A 15157-nucleotide genomic window follows, 5' to 3' on the forward strand; every position below is an offset into this window, starting at 1 on the left:
ACTTGGCACAGGCCACAGTCAGCAAATGTCAGTCATCAAATGAACACACAGGGTAATGTTTTATTTAGCCATAAATCAGGTGCAATGTATGTCAATTTCTTGGCACCAAGTCTTGCACCTAACCTGTGATGGCATGGCTGCCAACATTTTGGTCTTGACTGCTTTTGAGCATCCCTGGCGAGGTTCAAAATGAGTTTGAATGTGCAAAGGAGCATCATGCACTTGCTTCAGAGCCCTTCTGTAAAAGGTGTGCAAAATTAGATCGAGTATCCCTGTTATCCAAAGTGTCAACCAAACAGAGTTTTCCTTCTTTGGGTTAAGTGATCTTAATTCAAAACAAGGAATTAGACTTGTCATCTGACTGAGGGTACAGTGTAATCAGTCGTCTTGCCTCCCAGCAGTATAATATACCATCTGGCTGTATTTCCAACAGGCTGATATGTTTGTCAGTAATATACTGGATTTGTACATTAAACAGATCTACATAATCAATTCAGGCCATTGTTAGGTCACCTGAAGTGATCTTTCTCTCACTGAACAAGATCCTCCAGTTGTTCTCGCTCAGGGGATCTGTTCATCGTGTCGATGGTGCACACCCGTGGTGTGGGGTGGATTCAGTGGGAAATCCCATTGATAGAAGGGGGGAACCAGAAGATCCTGCTGCTGGCCAACAGTGGGCCGCCTCCAGCCACCAAGAAACCTGCCACCCACTGTTTACAGATTCAAGGCCTTAGATCTTGCGAAGCGTAACAAGGAAGTTAAATCTCGCCAGAGGCCTCTCGGGATGCGCGAGGCCAGTAAATCGTGCCCTATGTCTATATTATGCTTAGAGAGTTTAAGGCATGAAAAGTAAACCGCGATGTGGAGAATGATTAAGCTATTGCTTAGCAACCATGGGCCACAGGTTAGGAAGAATTTTTGAGTTTAGTTTTAAACTGAAGGAGTGTAGCAGTGAGAGAGGGAACAGCTCTTACAGCTCTGCTAGAAGCAGAAAGGCCATAAACTGGAGGAATGAGCAAGAAAGCAAGTGTTAGAAACTAAAGCACAACTAATTCTAGGAATTAGATATTGGAAAGAGAGGTTTCCATAAAGCTTGAAATCAAAAGGATAACAGGAACTGGAATCTGAGCAGGGTACTGTTCACTGAAGTTTAACACAGAACTGGGAAGTGCAGAGCTGATGAGGTTGACTGGAGAAAAGCCAGATATGTGAAGCAATCGTAAGGCTGATGTACTTATTCCAGTCTTTGAAGCAATAGTATTCTGTTGGGGACGGCGTACCTGAGATATTGTGCGAAAGTTTGAAAACAAGGGCAGCACGTGGCGCAGTGGTTAGCACTGTTACCCTCACAGTGCCGTGGACCCGGGATCGATCCCGGCCCCGGGTCACTGTCCGTGTGGAGTTTGCACATTATCCCCGTGTCTGCATGGGTCTCACCCCCACAACCCAAAAAGATGTGCGGGGTAGGTGGATTGGCCATGCTAACTTGCCCCTTAATTAGAAAACAAAATAATGAGGTATTCTAAATTTAAAAACAAAAGAAAGTTTGAAAGCAAGTGACTATTCAAGACAAAGTACTGAAAGGACCGTAGGAAATCCTGAAGGTGGATCCTTGCTGAAAATAGCTGAGGGAAAGCAATGTTTGTTTCTAACGCGTGTCTTTTGAGAGTGGAGTTTGGAGCATGTGACAATCATCTAGGGGGAATTTGAGGAGAAATCTACAAAAGCTCGACTGGGGAACATCCACTGCTTGGTTTTAGAGTGGGATGTTGTTTGTTGGGGTACAGGGATTGTGTGTTTACTGAGAACATTATAGCATGAGGTATACTTTGCAACCTGTGTTATCCTTAAAATCCATGCACATTTGTGATGGTAAGTGGGAGTGAAGGAGCATTGTATTATAGTCAAACTTTTCATGTTTATTAACTGCCGTTTTGTTGTTAAAAGCTAATTGGCAGTGCTGTGACTCGCTTCATCCACATTTTTAAAAAAAATAAAAGATCAGATCTTTTGAGCTAGGGTTCCATTCTGGGGCCTTGTCGGTCAATAGTAACATCAACTGGGATTGTCACAAGCTCTGATGAACTCTTCCATTGAGGAGTATAGAATGACCCTTCTTGTTCATCAGTGAATGATGCTGAATGACCTTGTTTGGATTTCTTACACTTGTCCTGCTGTTTCATTTTGAACTGAATAGTACAGGAAACACCATGTGCCCATTCCCTAAGTTAACGGTATTTTCTGTGCACCTGGGGAAATTATTTAGGTGATGAGCATGTTATGTAGTCAGTGATTGTGAATAAATGTTATAATTTTGCACAATATTTATAGCTTTGACTAAGTGTTCACACATGTTCTGATAAAATATGGAGGTGCTTTAGATGGTTTCAATGCAGTCACTGTATTGTGGCAATCAGGGTTGAATGGGGGAACATATAATTATGGCCCTAAAGAGGGGACTCTGTTCTGAATGTGAAATTCCAATTTGTATCCTAGCCCCCTTGCATATTAAGGGCCTTCGTTCTTTTTACTCTTTCCTTGGCTGTGTAGAAAACATTGAATTGGTCGCATGCTACCACAGGAATGTTGAAGCAGAGTTTGTCATTCTCTTGTAAAGTTTTCCTGACAAGCACAGGTTATGGTCAATCCTCTGAGCCAATGCTGTGCCAGAGGTTGCTGGAGACAGCATCTCACAGAGTGCTCTGAGAATTGGACATTTTCCCCTTCACTTCATCTCAAAGAATATTTGTACAGCAAATTCCTTGAAGTGAGAATTAATAATGGCACAATGACATTAACGTGGCATCAGGAACCATGGTGAACAACAGAACAAATAATCCGTCTCTTTTAATGAATGAAATTCAAGGATAGAGAGAGAAACAGTGAACAACAGAGAAGAAAATAGGGTGAATGAGAGATAAAGGGGGAAAGTAAGGTTGTAGTAAGATGTGAGGGACGAAGAGCTCGCTCGACATATTTTTCTTCTACACAAGAACATAGAACATACAATGCAGAATGAGGCCATTCAGCGCGGGGAATCGAACCTGGGAGCCTGGCGCTGTGAAGCCACAGTGCTATCCACTTGTGCTACCGTGCTGCCCAAAGATTGGTGTGCCCGTTTAACACCAGCCATCTCTTTATCTTTAGATGACAACTGTTCCTGGAGTTGCTCATTAATCTTTTCATATTCACGATAGCTTCCCTCATTCTTCTTCTCTTTCTCAACTAGATACAGATATATTCTCATTGGCAGTTTAAAATTCTTTAGGTTGGCCAGGATTTTCCGCACCTGTTAATGTCGAGCGGGAGTGGGGAATATCGCGAGACGGTCAAAGTCGCATTTTACACTGGCATGAAAACTTGTCATGATCGTCCACTCCGCACGGTTCCACTGTTCATTGTCGGTAAGCTCATTCGAATATATCTGCAACTAGGGCCAGACGCCGGAATCATACGTCCCCCATCAAAAAAATCCATCCACAGCAGTGTAATGTCAGAACAGCCCAGGTCACGACTGCCGTTAAAAGCTGTGCACAGCAGCTTGAAGGTGAGTGAAGAACTCGTGGAGCAGCTCAATGTAATAACAGTGCTGACTCAGGGGTGACCAGCCTTTAACTGAGGGGTACAAGGGGGACGATTCCGGCAAGACCGGGCATGGAGAGAAGACTTGGGGGAGATGGGCGGGGTGAAGGGGCCTTCTGGAGGTGGGATGTTGAGAAGGGCAGGTCTAATAGAAAGACATGTCATTGATCATTATCCCACTGCAGCTGAGATGCAGAGGTTTCCCAATGTCCCGACATTTCAGGAATTTGCAGTGGGGACAGTACATAGATCTTCACACAGCTTCTGTGAATGTCTGACTCTGGTCCGGCTGATGGTAGCTCACTTGCCATCAATGACTTGGGTTATATCATGGCGACACAGTGGGAAAAATGTAACTTCTCCTGATCTTACATCATTCTTTGCAAGGTGCACCCTTGAAGTTTAGTGCTACCCGAGACTGAGGCATATGGGATGGGGGGGGGGGGCATCTTGAGCTCAAAGGTGCAGAGAGCACACATTGACAATGAATGGAATGAGTGACACTGGCTCTGTACATTATGGGAGACATCCTCATTTCCTATGAGAAACAGACATGACTGATGTGTTCAGTCACTGTGAAAGACGCTACCAATGTGCTGGAAAAGTCCTGGACTGAGTACCCTGCCCTTTTGTTGTGAAGAAATGCAGTTTTCAGGTTGACTACAAGAACACAACTCATCAGAACAATGAGCCATAGAAAGGGTGCAAATAGTGAAAGTTTATTTACAGAGGTGATCGTTAAGTGCAAGAGCTTAACAACTGTGCCCACGCTGTGTAACTAGAGCTTATTAACTTCTCTAAGCCTGCCACTATGTCTTGGTGCATCCCCAACATCCACTGATGGATGGGACACTCCCTGAGCCATCTGGATGGATAGCCTCAGGGTGTGTGCCAACTGATCCTCCTCCTGTAGGTGTCCGAGGGCACCTGACTTTCTCCTTGGGTTAGTGGGACAACTGGAGGGAGCCATCCTCCCGCATTGATATTCATGGATCCCTGAATCCATGGAGTTCATGTCCTGCAGCAGTACAGGATGACAACCTTGTTCTAAGGTTCCCATGGCAACCACCACCCTAGCTGTTTTCCTTGTTGCATTCAAGTGTTGCCACAAATACCTTAGATATAAGGTGGAAGGAATCCTCCATGCAGCCTTTCAATCTGATGTGTGTACCTGACATCCCCACCTAATTTTGCCTTTGGAGCTCCAGCAACTGAGGCATGACCAAGTCCAGAGACACGTTATCTGACTGGCACTCAGCAGATGGCCTCTAGCAATCCTTCAAGTGCAGCCGAGGACGTCCCTGCATCTGCCTGCTGTGGATCAGAGAGACTGAAGGGCTCACCAGATTGTGAGCCCCCCGGCCTCTCGAAAACTAGATCCCACCGAGGTGTCTCTGCACTGGTGGAGGGCGTGGGTGAGTGCTCTGGCGGGTTTTCAATGTCAGGGGTCTGTGAATTTGCACTGCTCTCAGGGCAGGAGTAGAGGATCTGGCTGGTGAACTCCCTGGGCTGCTTCACAGATGTGTTTCAACTGAAGGGAGAGGTCATTAGTGCATGGCAGGGACCTTCAGAAACAGGAAACATGACTCACAACATTGTCACCTGATGGGTGCTGCAGTCCTGGGTCCTCACTTGGGTTATCACTGCCATCAGCATCATCACCATCAGCACAGGAGCAGTCAACCTTCTCCCTGGCCAGTTTGATGTCCCTGTTGTCGAAATCTATGAGTACCCTGAGGTCTAGCACCCCTCCACCCATTTTGCGATCTCTCCTTCCTTGTTGTGAGCCAACTTTTCCCACATTAAAACAGATGGAGAGAGAGAGTGTAAGTAGGACATGTGCCAGGGTAGATGATAAGGACACCTTGCATATGTGGATAGTGAATGGTACCAGCGAGCTGATAAGGACACAACCCACAGGAGAGAATGTGGGAGAATGAGTGGTGGTGCCCCTTGAGCTGGCAGCGAGTGAGATCCGTGTGGATGTGTGATGGGTGTATGAGTTCAGAGTGATGAGAAGAGTGACTTACCCTCGCAGAATGGAGATGATCATTCATCCTCTTACTGCACTGAATGGCTGTCCTCCTCTGCAGTGTGTTAGAGCTGACCACCACTGCCACTGTCTCCCATGCTGCGTTTGTGACTTTGCTACCTGGTTTTCTTCCAGTGCGTGGGTAGAGTACATCATGTTGGGCCTCTACTGCATCCAGGAGCATCTCAAGGGAGGCATCCAAAATCTTGAGGGCAGATTTCCTGGCAGCCATCACTACCCAGTGACCTACAAAGTGTGGCTGGTGTGTATTAGGGCGACCTTTAAATGTGGCGCCCTGATGATTTCAGCACTGAGGTGACCCACCAGCAATACGACGTGGAACCCATGGCTGAAAGGTTTTGTCACTACGTGTCACACTATATGGTGGGACATGCTGCCTTGCCTTTGGTGGGCTCAACACCATTTTTCCCATCTGCCATTGGCCTTTGCCAATTTTCGGGAAAGTTTTGTCCTATGTCTGTCTGTGACCCTGAAAGAAAGGAAGCTATCTGGCAGTGTCAGGGAAACTCACACATCCCTATCTCTGAAGAGCAAATAATGACCCTGCCCTGTGTGCTGCACAAACCAAATTCATAGGAAGCTACGCAAAGGCCATCCACATTTCATAACCCAGGCTTGGCAACAGGAGTCTGCTCATTTGCTAAGACAAAGGACCCTGCAACCTTCTGTTCAATTCTTAATGGTTAAGACATTGAGTAATCTCAGGGAGTCGAATGAGGGATGCACACCCTTTGTCAAAGAGAGAGTTAAGTGATGGTAGTCATGGACTTCCAGCTGGTGGAACCAGTAATATTGCCTTGCTGTACTGCAAAGTCTCATTCTGCATGTTTACCATCTAACTCACAGCACCACAAACAAGGAGCTCTAGCCCAGGTTGGGCACTTGGTCCCATCTACACAGCTTCTATTCCAAAGTCTGCACCATGGCCTACAAGATTGAATCATCTCTGCATTCCTATTGCACTGTGTGAAGGCAACACCACTAGAAAGGTGAATTGTCAAGCATCGTTTTCAGCTCACCCACCTCCATGTTGGAATACCTCATTCTACATTGATTCTGGGCACTTGAAACACTATTGCTTTTCTCTGTGGTCTTTGCCCTGTAAATCTTTCCTTTCCCTCACCCCCTTTTACTGTATGAAGGCAAAGGGGGCAACGTTGTGTCCCTTCTTCCACATTTTGAGTGTGTGAAAATAAACTAACCCTTTGAGTTAATCCTATCTTGAGGTTGCTGTGGGGTTATCAATAGAAATTGGATCAAGGACTGCAGTGGTTCAAGAAGGCAACTCACCGCCACCTTCTGAAGGGCAACTAGGGATGGGCAATAAATACAGGCCTAACCAGCGATGCCCACATCCCGTAAACCATTAAAAAAAATGCAAAACTCCAAGGAGTTGGGAAAATACTCCACTGCTTATAAAAGGGGAAGCAAATCAAAACACCTTTCTGTACAGACGAGTGGTGCCAGGATAAATTGTTGCTGTTTAAATTGATCCCCTTCCTGTCTGGAACAGAGAAAAAAAGAGAGTAAAAGAAAAAAGAAAAATTTTAATTTTGGAAACCTCTAGGAACAATTTTACTGCCTACAAGAGTGAGACTCCAGTTTCAACTGTTCGCTTTCCGGGCTGGGAAGGTTAAATGATACTGGACCAAGTTAAATACTGCCCTAACTTGTGAACAGCAAGTTTAATTTGTGTTCATCCAGCTACTTCTTGAAATTCACTGAGAGATTGATGGCAGGTTTCTGCTTTTGCAGAGTTGATAATGTAAAAAATTGGGTGATAATTTGTGCTGATTTGTAAATCCTGCTGTCTCTCTCCCTCCCTCCAACTTCTGTTTAATTGAAGTATTCTATTAAGGGTCAATGCACCTTTAACTCACTGTCATTCGCCAACAAATTCTACCTCAATATTTGGACATCTACTGCTGACTGGTTGCAATGTCTTAAAAAATTTTCCGCAACCTGAAAAGGGAAACATGAAAACCTGAACACGCAAAATGAATTAACCAAATTTTTGATACTTCGATTAATCTAATTAGGAAACTTAACATTTTGCTCAAGCTTGGATTTTAAAAATGTAGCTCCAGAAACATTGACTGATGCAATAGCATAGGACCTGGGGATTTATACAATATCGGAGTATGGAAGACACTATCCACAAACCACAGTAACATTTCAAGGCATTTATTTGGATTTATATTTCCAGAGTTTATCAACAAGAGGGTAAATCATGTAGTTTGGTGCATGAAGTAGCATGAAAGAGTTTTATAAATGTGATGCTGTAAGTTTACAGAAGGCATAAAGTTATGGGGCCGGATTCTCCTTCGGCCGATGCCGGAATCACGAAATGCGATTAGGCGGAGATTCGGTTTTGACACCAAAATCGTGGCAGGCGCCGGCTTCATGCCAAATCGCAATTCTCTGGTGCCTCGACAGTGGCGTCAATTCGTTCCACTCTACACATACAATAAACGTCTTTGGCATATCATTAGCGGGCCTGACCCGGTATTCTCCAGGGCCTCCGCAATCCACTGCCTCCACCAGGGGGCATTCCCGGCGGCGAGGTTCACCTGAGCTTTCAAAAGTCCCCCCTCCCCAATGGCTAATGAGGGAGAGAAAGGGGGTATGGAAAGTGTCCAACATTGTCACAGTGTGCTGACAGTTGTGCCGCTGGCCGGGGAGCTTCTGCCACGGCGGGGGGGGGGGGGGGGGGGGGGGGGGGGGGGGGGGGGCTAGACCCTCAGCGGTCGGCGAAATTGTCCAGGTGCAGCGCCAATCTTGCTGTCGTAGAACTCCACCAATCCTGCCCCTGCGGTAACACTTAGTCTAAGGAACGGAGAATCCAGCCGATTGTTCGAAAATGAAATAATTTTATTTGTATGGAGCAAAAAAGATTTGATCAAAAGCACAACAGAATAATAACCTGTGCGTGATTTGACAGAATGCATACAGTGACGTAAATTATGCTTCAGTTATGGCATTAAGCCTGGATGGCACAGTGGCCCAGTGGCTAGCATTACTGCCTCAACAGTGCCAGGAATCCGGGTTCAATTCCAGCTTGAATCACTGTCTGTGTGGAGTTGGTACGTTCGCAACATCTCTGTGTGGGTTTCCTCTGGGTATTACAGTTTCCTCCTACTGTCCAAAGATGTGCAGGTTAGGTGGATTGGCCGTGCTAAATTGTCCCTGGATGTGCAGCTTAGGTTATGGGGTTACAGGAATGGAGGCAATTGGGTGTGGGTAGAGTGCTCATTTGAAGGGTTGGTGCAGATGCAATGGGCTGAATGGCCTCCTGTGCTGTAGGAATTCTATGATTCAATGAATCACCACTATTGGTTGTTAACTATGACTCATGCTTTATCAATAAAATTTGTACCCAATAATATTTTGAAAAGAAAAGCAACATCACAGGGAGGATCATGAACAAAATAACAACTACACAAGAACACTGGAGGCTGAATTTTCCATCTCACAGAGTCAGGAAAATTTCCAACTCTACACACCCAAAAATCGGATTTGTGTTGTGGGGGATGGTGCATGCCATCTCTACCATCCACTCCCATGGCACCTCATAGCCTGCATACCAACCTATGCCCCTTTATCTACCCCCATGGACATTTACTGCCCCTATGCCAAGCAAAGCCCAAACGTCTGCCAACTCATGGCACCACCACCCTTTGCCCTTACACCCTCCAGGTCAGGTCATCCATAACCACCATGGGCACGCCTAAGGGGCCATGCTGATAAGAAGTAACTTCTAAGTTATAAAAGATGCAAGTTGCACTAACTGCATTCCAATCACTCAAGCATGTGATTTCACTGCACTTACCTCTCACATTGAGGTTTCACCCCTTAGGCCACTGAAGCGTGAAGGGATATGAATGGATCAAAGCTGCAGATGGTTTTTACGAGCTGTCAATAACAGATCACTATTCAAAAGTTCTAAATGGTTTGCAGATAGTGGATCTGTGGGAACCAGACGAAGGCATAGCTGGTCTCCTTCGAGGAATGGACATGCAGAGCTGCAAAGTCAGTATTACAGCTGTAATGCTTCCCAGCTTCCCACTGCACCTGCCTGGACTGTTCCCTAGCTACCCAACAGGGATCTCTTTTCTGGTCGGGGGTCTGTATGTGGATGGGGGGGTCCCTGTGGACGGGGTTCCTTTAGGCAGGGGGTCCCTTATTACATGGGCCCAGTGGGGGGGAAGGCCCATATTCCAGGGGTCCCTGTGGGGCGCGTCTCCCTCCCACAAGTGTTCCTTTGGGGGTGTTGTCTCCCTATTACAGGGCTCCGAGGGGAGGGGGCCGTGGGTCGGGTGTACTGTACCCCTGTACTTGGGGGTGGGGGGGGCACCCATGCAATCTGTGGATTGGGGGCTGCTGTGCTGTGCGGGTGGGAGGGTGTGCGTTGGGGCTTGGATGGCTTCTACCATCGTGGCCCTGGCATGGTGGATCTCATGGTGAGACGGCTGCCCCCTTGGTCCACCGCGAGGTACAAATCAGACCCACGATTGTAGAGACCACAGCCGGGATTCTCCCCTACCCGGCGGGGCGGGGGGTCCCGGCGGGACGGAGTGGCGTGAACCACAACGGCGTCGGGCCGCCCCCCCTTCTGCAGCTTTAGGGGCCAAGCCCTCACATTGAGGGGCTAGGCCCGTGCTGGAGTGGTTCCTGTCCCGCTGGCTGGCGTAGACGGCCTTTGGCGCCACGCCAGCCGGGGCTGAAGAGACATCGCCGGCCGGCGGAAGTCCGCGCATGCGCCGCAGCGTCAACGGCTGCTGACGTCATCCCCGCGCATGTGCAGGGGATGAGATCACTTCCGCCTCTGCCATGGTGAAGACCATGGCGAAGGCGGAAGGAAAAGAGTGCCTCCACGACACAGGCCCGCCCGCCGATCGGTGGGCCCTGATCTCGGGCCAGGCCACCGTGGGGCACCCCCCGGGGCCAGATCGTCCCGCGCCTCCCCCAGGAACACGGAGCCTACCCGCGCCGCCTGCTCCCGCCGGTAAGGTAGGTGCTTTGATCCACGCCGGCGGGAGAGGGTTGACAGTGGCGGGACTTTGGTCCATCATGGGCTGGAGAATCGCCGGGGGGGGGGGGGGCGACAGGCGCGGCTCGATTCCCGCCCCTGCCAAATCTCTGGTGGCGGAGAATTCGGGACACAGCGGGGGCGGGATTGACGCCAGCCCCCGGCGAATCTCCGACCCGCCGGGGGGTCGGAGAATCCCGCCAAACAAGTGAACCTCGCCCACCTGATTCCTGGCCACAAGGACCCGAGAATCACGAGAGTGCGGAGTGTTGGGCTCCAAGCCTAATGGGTCATTACAACCCATTTACGTTTATTTCCATGCTCCTGCTGGCGTGCAGCATGGAACTTGTTCATGCCGCCAACAGGGCTTTGGAGGAAGGCGTTTGGGTCAGTGCCGTCACATCGAGGAAAGCATTCTGGGCCTCCTTCGAGGAGGGAGAATCCAGCCCGTAGTCATTTAGTCTGGGTGTGGGATCCTGGTCACGTCAACTTGCGGGATTTGGGTAGATCCCGCAAGGCGTTGTGACTGTCGGGAAGCCTGATGAAAGCTTCTCCCGGCATCTTGCGGCCACAACACGCTCCCGGTTGGGTGGGACATGGCTGCTCGATTGTGCCCTTGGAAATTTAAATACCCTGACAGCTTGACAGTTCCAATAGGTTTATTCACGTTTTATGCACATTCATGTCCACTTTCAACAATAAGAAAGAGCTATTTACCTCTCCCAAAGAGACCCCTAGACCTATTCAAAAGGTCTTTACTTATCCAAAAGGATACCCTACCTTACCAAATAACTCCAACAACTTTAAACCTATTGCTCAAATGAAATGTCTAAATCCTGCAAGTTGTGTTTTACACTTCCCACTAAGGAAATTTGCCTCAGTTTAAAGGCAATTACACATTTATCTGTGCAGCAGCTTCCATGAACCATGGATGTGCAGGCTAATCATAGGATATAAAGCATTACAACAGAGCTTTTGAGCTATTTTACCCTTTGCTTTAACCTGAACGTCAACTGTTCAGCTTGCTTTTTGTTAGCATTAAGTGGCAGTTGATTACACACGAGTGAATTTTCTTTCACAGCCAGTGACCATGAGAGAGAAAACGTAAGATAAATTGATATCCCCATCTAAATGTAGTCTTTGTTTTGTTACACCATGCTTTCAAGAACAAATGGCTCAAGCTCTGTCTGGTGGGCACAGAGACTTTCTACAGTAAATGCTTCTGTCTTTGCACTCCAAGCACAGAGGAATTATACAACATGAATGCAGATCAGAAGTGGGGGGTTGCACAGCCTGCCCAATCTTCCACCCATGGTCAATGGTCAAAAACTGGATAACAGGTGCGCTATCCTCTGCATCAGCAAATCCACTAAGTGATGCTTTGTGCCAGGTACAATAGCAGATAGTTACTCCTACTGGGTAATAGTGATTACAGCATGAGCATAAGTAGTAATTTTTTATTGTGCTACCAGTTCAATGTAATAACATCAACATGGGAGATATTATTATGCTGTGGCTCTGTATCTTTTTCACAGCAGTGTTTGGAAACTGCTGCAAACTGAGCAAAGCACTTTGGATGGTCAGGAATGGCAATCTGAATGAATGCACTCAATGGCATAATTTTTTTATTCGTTCATGGAATGTGGGCATCACTGACATTTGTTGCCCGTCCTTAATTGCCCTTGAACTGAGAGTCTTTCTGAGCTATTTCAGAGGGCAGTTAAGAGTCAACCACATGGCTGGGGTCTGGGGTCACTTGTCGGCCAGACCAGGTAAGGATGGCAGATTTTCTTGTCAATCAGATGTGTTTTTATGACAATCGATGATTGTAAAATCATAGAATTTACAGTGCAGAAGGAGGCCATTTGGCTCATCGAGTCTGCACCGTCCCTTTTAAAGAACACCCTACTCAAGCCCACACCTCTATCCTATCCCCGTAACCCAGTAACCCACCGAACCTTTTATTTTGGACACTAAGGGCAATTTAGCATGGCCAATTCACCTATCCCACACATCTTTGGACTGTGGGAGGAAACCAGAGCACCTGGAGGAAACACACGCAGACACGGGGAGGAGGTGCAGATTCCGCACAGACAGTGACCCAAGCCGAGAATTGAACCTGGGACCCTGGAGCTGTGAAACAATAGTGCCAACCACTGTGCTACCGTGCCGCCCAAAGACAGATGATAGTTTCATTCGATTCGGATTTTACTAATGAAATCTAAATCCATGGTGGCATTTGAATCCATAAGCCCCAGCCCTTGGACTACATGCACAGTGACATTACCACTACTCCACAGTCTCCCCTCAGATTGAGATGTGGAAAGAAAAAAGTAAAACATTTTCTGTAACAAACATAATTCTCAGTCTGAAACAAAAAGAGCTTAAGAATCTTTAAAATAAAGTGGTGATATTTTGAAACAGTTGCAAGACTCTCCTTTTGTCCCTCATCATTTATAAGTTGACCTTCCTTAAATAAAGCACAAAGCTGCAATAGTGAATCAATATTTTCCAGCAGTTCAAAGAATAAATGTACTGAAAAGTACTCAATTAATGCTCTGACCGTGGACCTCAAAATTTTGGACAAAGTTCATTTCAAATGCTTAAATTCTAATGCTTATTTCAGAAAGGAGAGGGGTTTATTACGGAAGACTATCAAATAAGTTTGCAAAGGAGATGGCCTGAATAAGACCATTCATAACAGACAGCAGAACCACCTCACTAATAAAATGCATTGAAATTTCTGGAAAACATTGGCGTTCCTGCGCTGTTCACGCTGGCAGCGACCAGGTGTGGTTGCCGCCGGTGTGAACACGTCGTATTGAGCAGGCCGCTCGGCCCATCCGGACCAGAGAATCGGCGCTCGCCTGTTACAAACGGTGAGCGGCGATTTTCCGAGCGGCCTGCCGTAAATCTTGGCGCGCCGGTTATGGGGGGGGGGGGGGAATCGCGTGCGGGTGGCGGGACTCACCCGGCACCCCCGCGATTCTCCCACCCGGCGTGGGGGGGGCGGAGAATTGCGCCCAAGGTGAGTAACAGTTTTAACTTTGACAGAGCATTATAAAACTTAACATTTGACTGCATCAAACATTATTGTAAAACCCAAAAAGTATTTTCAACTGCAACTGTTGACAGCAATCAATACCAAAAACAAACATAAACAAGAAAATTAATTCAGATAACAAATCACCAATACATTGGTGTGTATAATTTTGTAAAAAGGCTGTCATTGTAATTGCTTTGTGACCACTGGGTTAATTAATTCAGAGGTAATTTTAATTCGCAATCATGTGCAGTATCGACAGGAAGGCCATGAAATGTCAGTACGCAGGAGGAAAGGACGTGACACTTACCTGAAGAGTGCAAGGCTCAGTGACCACAGCACCAGGGGCTTTCTCAGCTCAAACTTTGCTCGTTGTTTCATCAAGTGCCGGCCACCAAATATAAATGCAGCATATAGAGCTGAATACAAGAAAGAGTTCTTCCTAAAAATAGCACAAGAAATGGCTCTATTAGTGCAGTTTTGAGAAACAGGTTTAAACAGCAACTTCCTTTTGCCTGCAAATACCAATATATTCTTGCGGGTCCCTGACGTATCCTTTAAAAGAAACTAGATATGCCTCATTACTCAGTTTAGTGCAAAAAAAAGTTTTGAATTCAGCACTTTTTATCGAGAGTAGGCAGCAGCCTTAGCTACCAAAGTAAAACCAGTTGCCAAGGCCAAAAATACTTTCCATCAGTAAACAACATAAATAACATTGATAAATCAACAAAAATAGAGACATGCAGGTATAAATATGCGGGGTGGGTTCTCCCTGTCGGGATTCTCCGTTGCGCCGGCAGCGCTCCCACGCCCGGGGATTTCCCAAAGGCCTTGGCTGCCCACAATGGGAAACCCCATTGGCCGGCTGGCGAGACGGAGAATCCCGCTGCCGGTGGTGCGCTACACCAGAAAACTGGTGCGGCGGGGCGGAGAATCCTGCCCACAGTGTTCTCAGGGTAACGATCTGATGGCACATGGTTAAACCCAGCCACTGAAATTAGAAATCCAGTAATCTCCCAGCCCACTCATCCCCAGGTCCACTCACATATCGGCTAAAAGTCATTTTGTCTAAAATTCTTCCTAAATTTCCAAAACCAATCCAAGATTTGTAATAGGAACTACTTGCAGTAAGGTCGGTAGAAATTGAAACCTTTTAAATGGAAACTAGGAATTGAAAATGAAGTAAGTAAAAGGCAAATCATCCATGGAAGGAGATACTCGGGCAGGTGACCAAACGCTTGGTCGAAGAGGCAGATTTTAATGTGTTGCTGAACCGGGAACCAATCTAGCTGAGTGAGCATGGAAGAGATACTTGGTGAAAATTAGGCGACAGGCATGAGTTCGAGAATGAGAGCTTTGGGAAGTTTACGATCTTGGATAGAACACAAATTATTTGCAGCTTTCTCATTAACTTTCTCTCCACACTTAACAAGTTAATATAAAAGATAAA

The 15157-nt window shown here is 46.9% G+C and overlaps 1 protein-coding gene across 1 annotated transcript in view; it reads right to left on the reverse strand.

Moving 5' to 3' along the window:
- The window catches only part of elovl6 (ELOVL fatty acid elongase 6), a 140174-nt gene that overhangs the window by 35177 nt on the left and 89840 nt on the right, over positions 1–15157 (reverse strand). The window contains exon 2 of the mRNA XM_038792157.1: positions 14018–14149. Coding sequence (XP_038648085.1) covers positions 14018–14149 — 132 coding nt within the window. The remainder of the gene's footprint in view (positions 1–14017; positions 14150–15157) is intronic.

Source organism: Scyliorhinus canicula, chromosome 3 (genome assembly GCF_902713615.1).
Source record: "Scyliorhinus canicula chromosome 3, sScyCan1.1, whole genome shotgun sequence".
Lineage (NCBI taxonomy): Eukaryota > Metazoa > Chordata > Chondrichthyes > Carcharhiniformes > Scyliorhinidae > Scyliorhinus > Scyliorhinus canicula.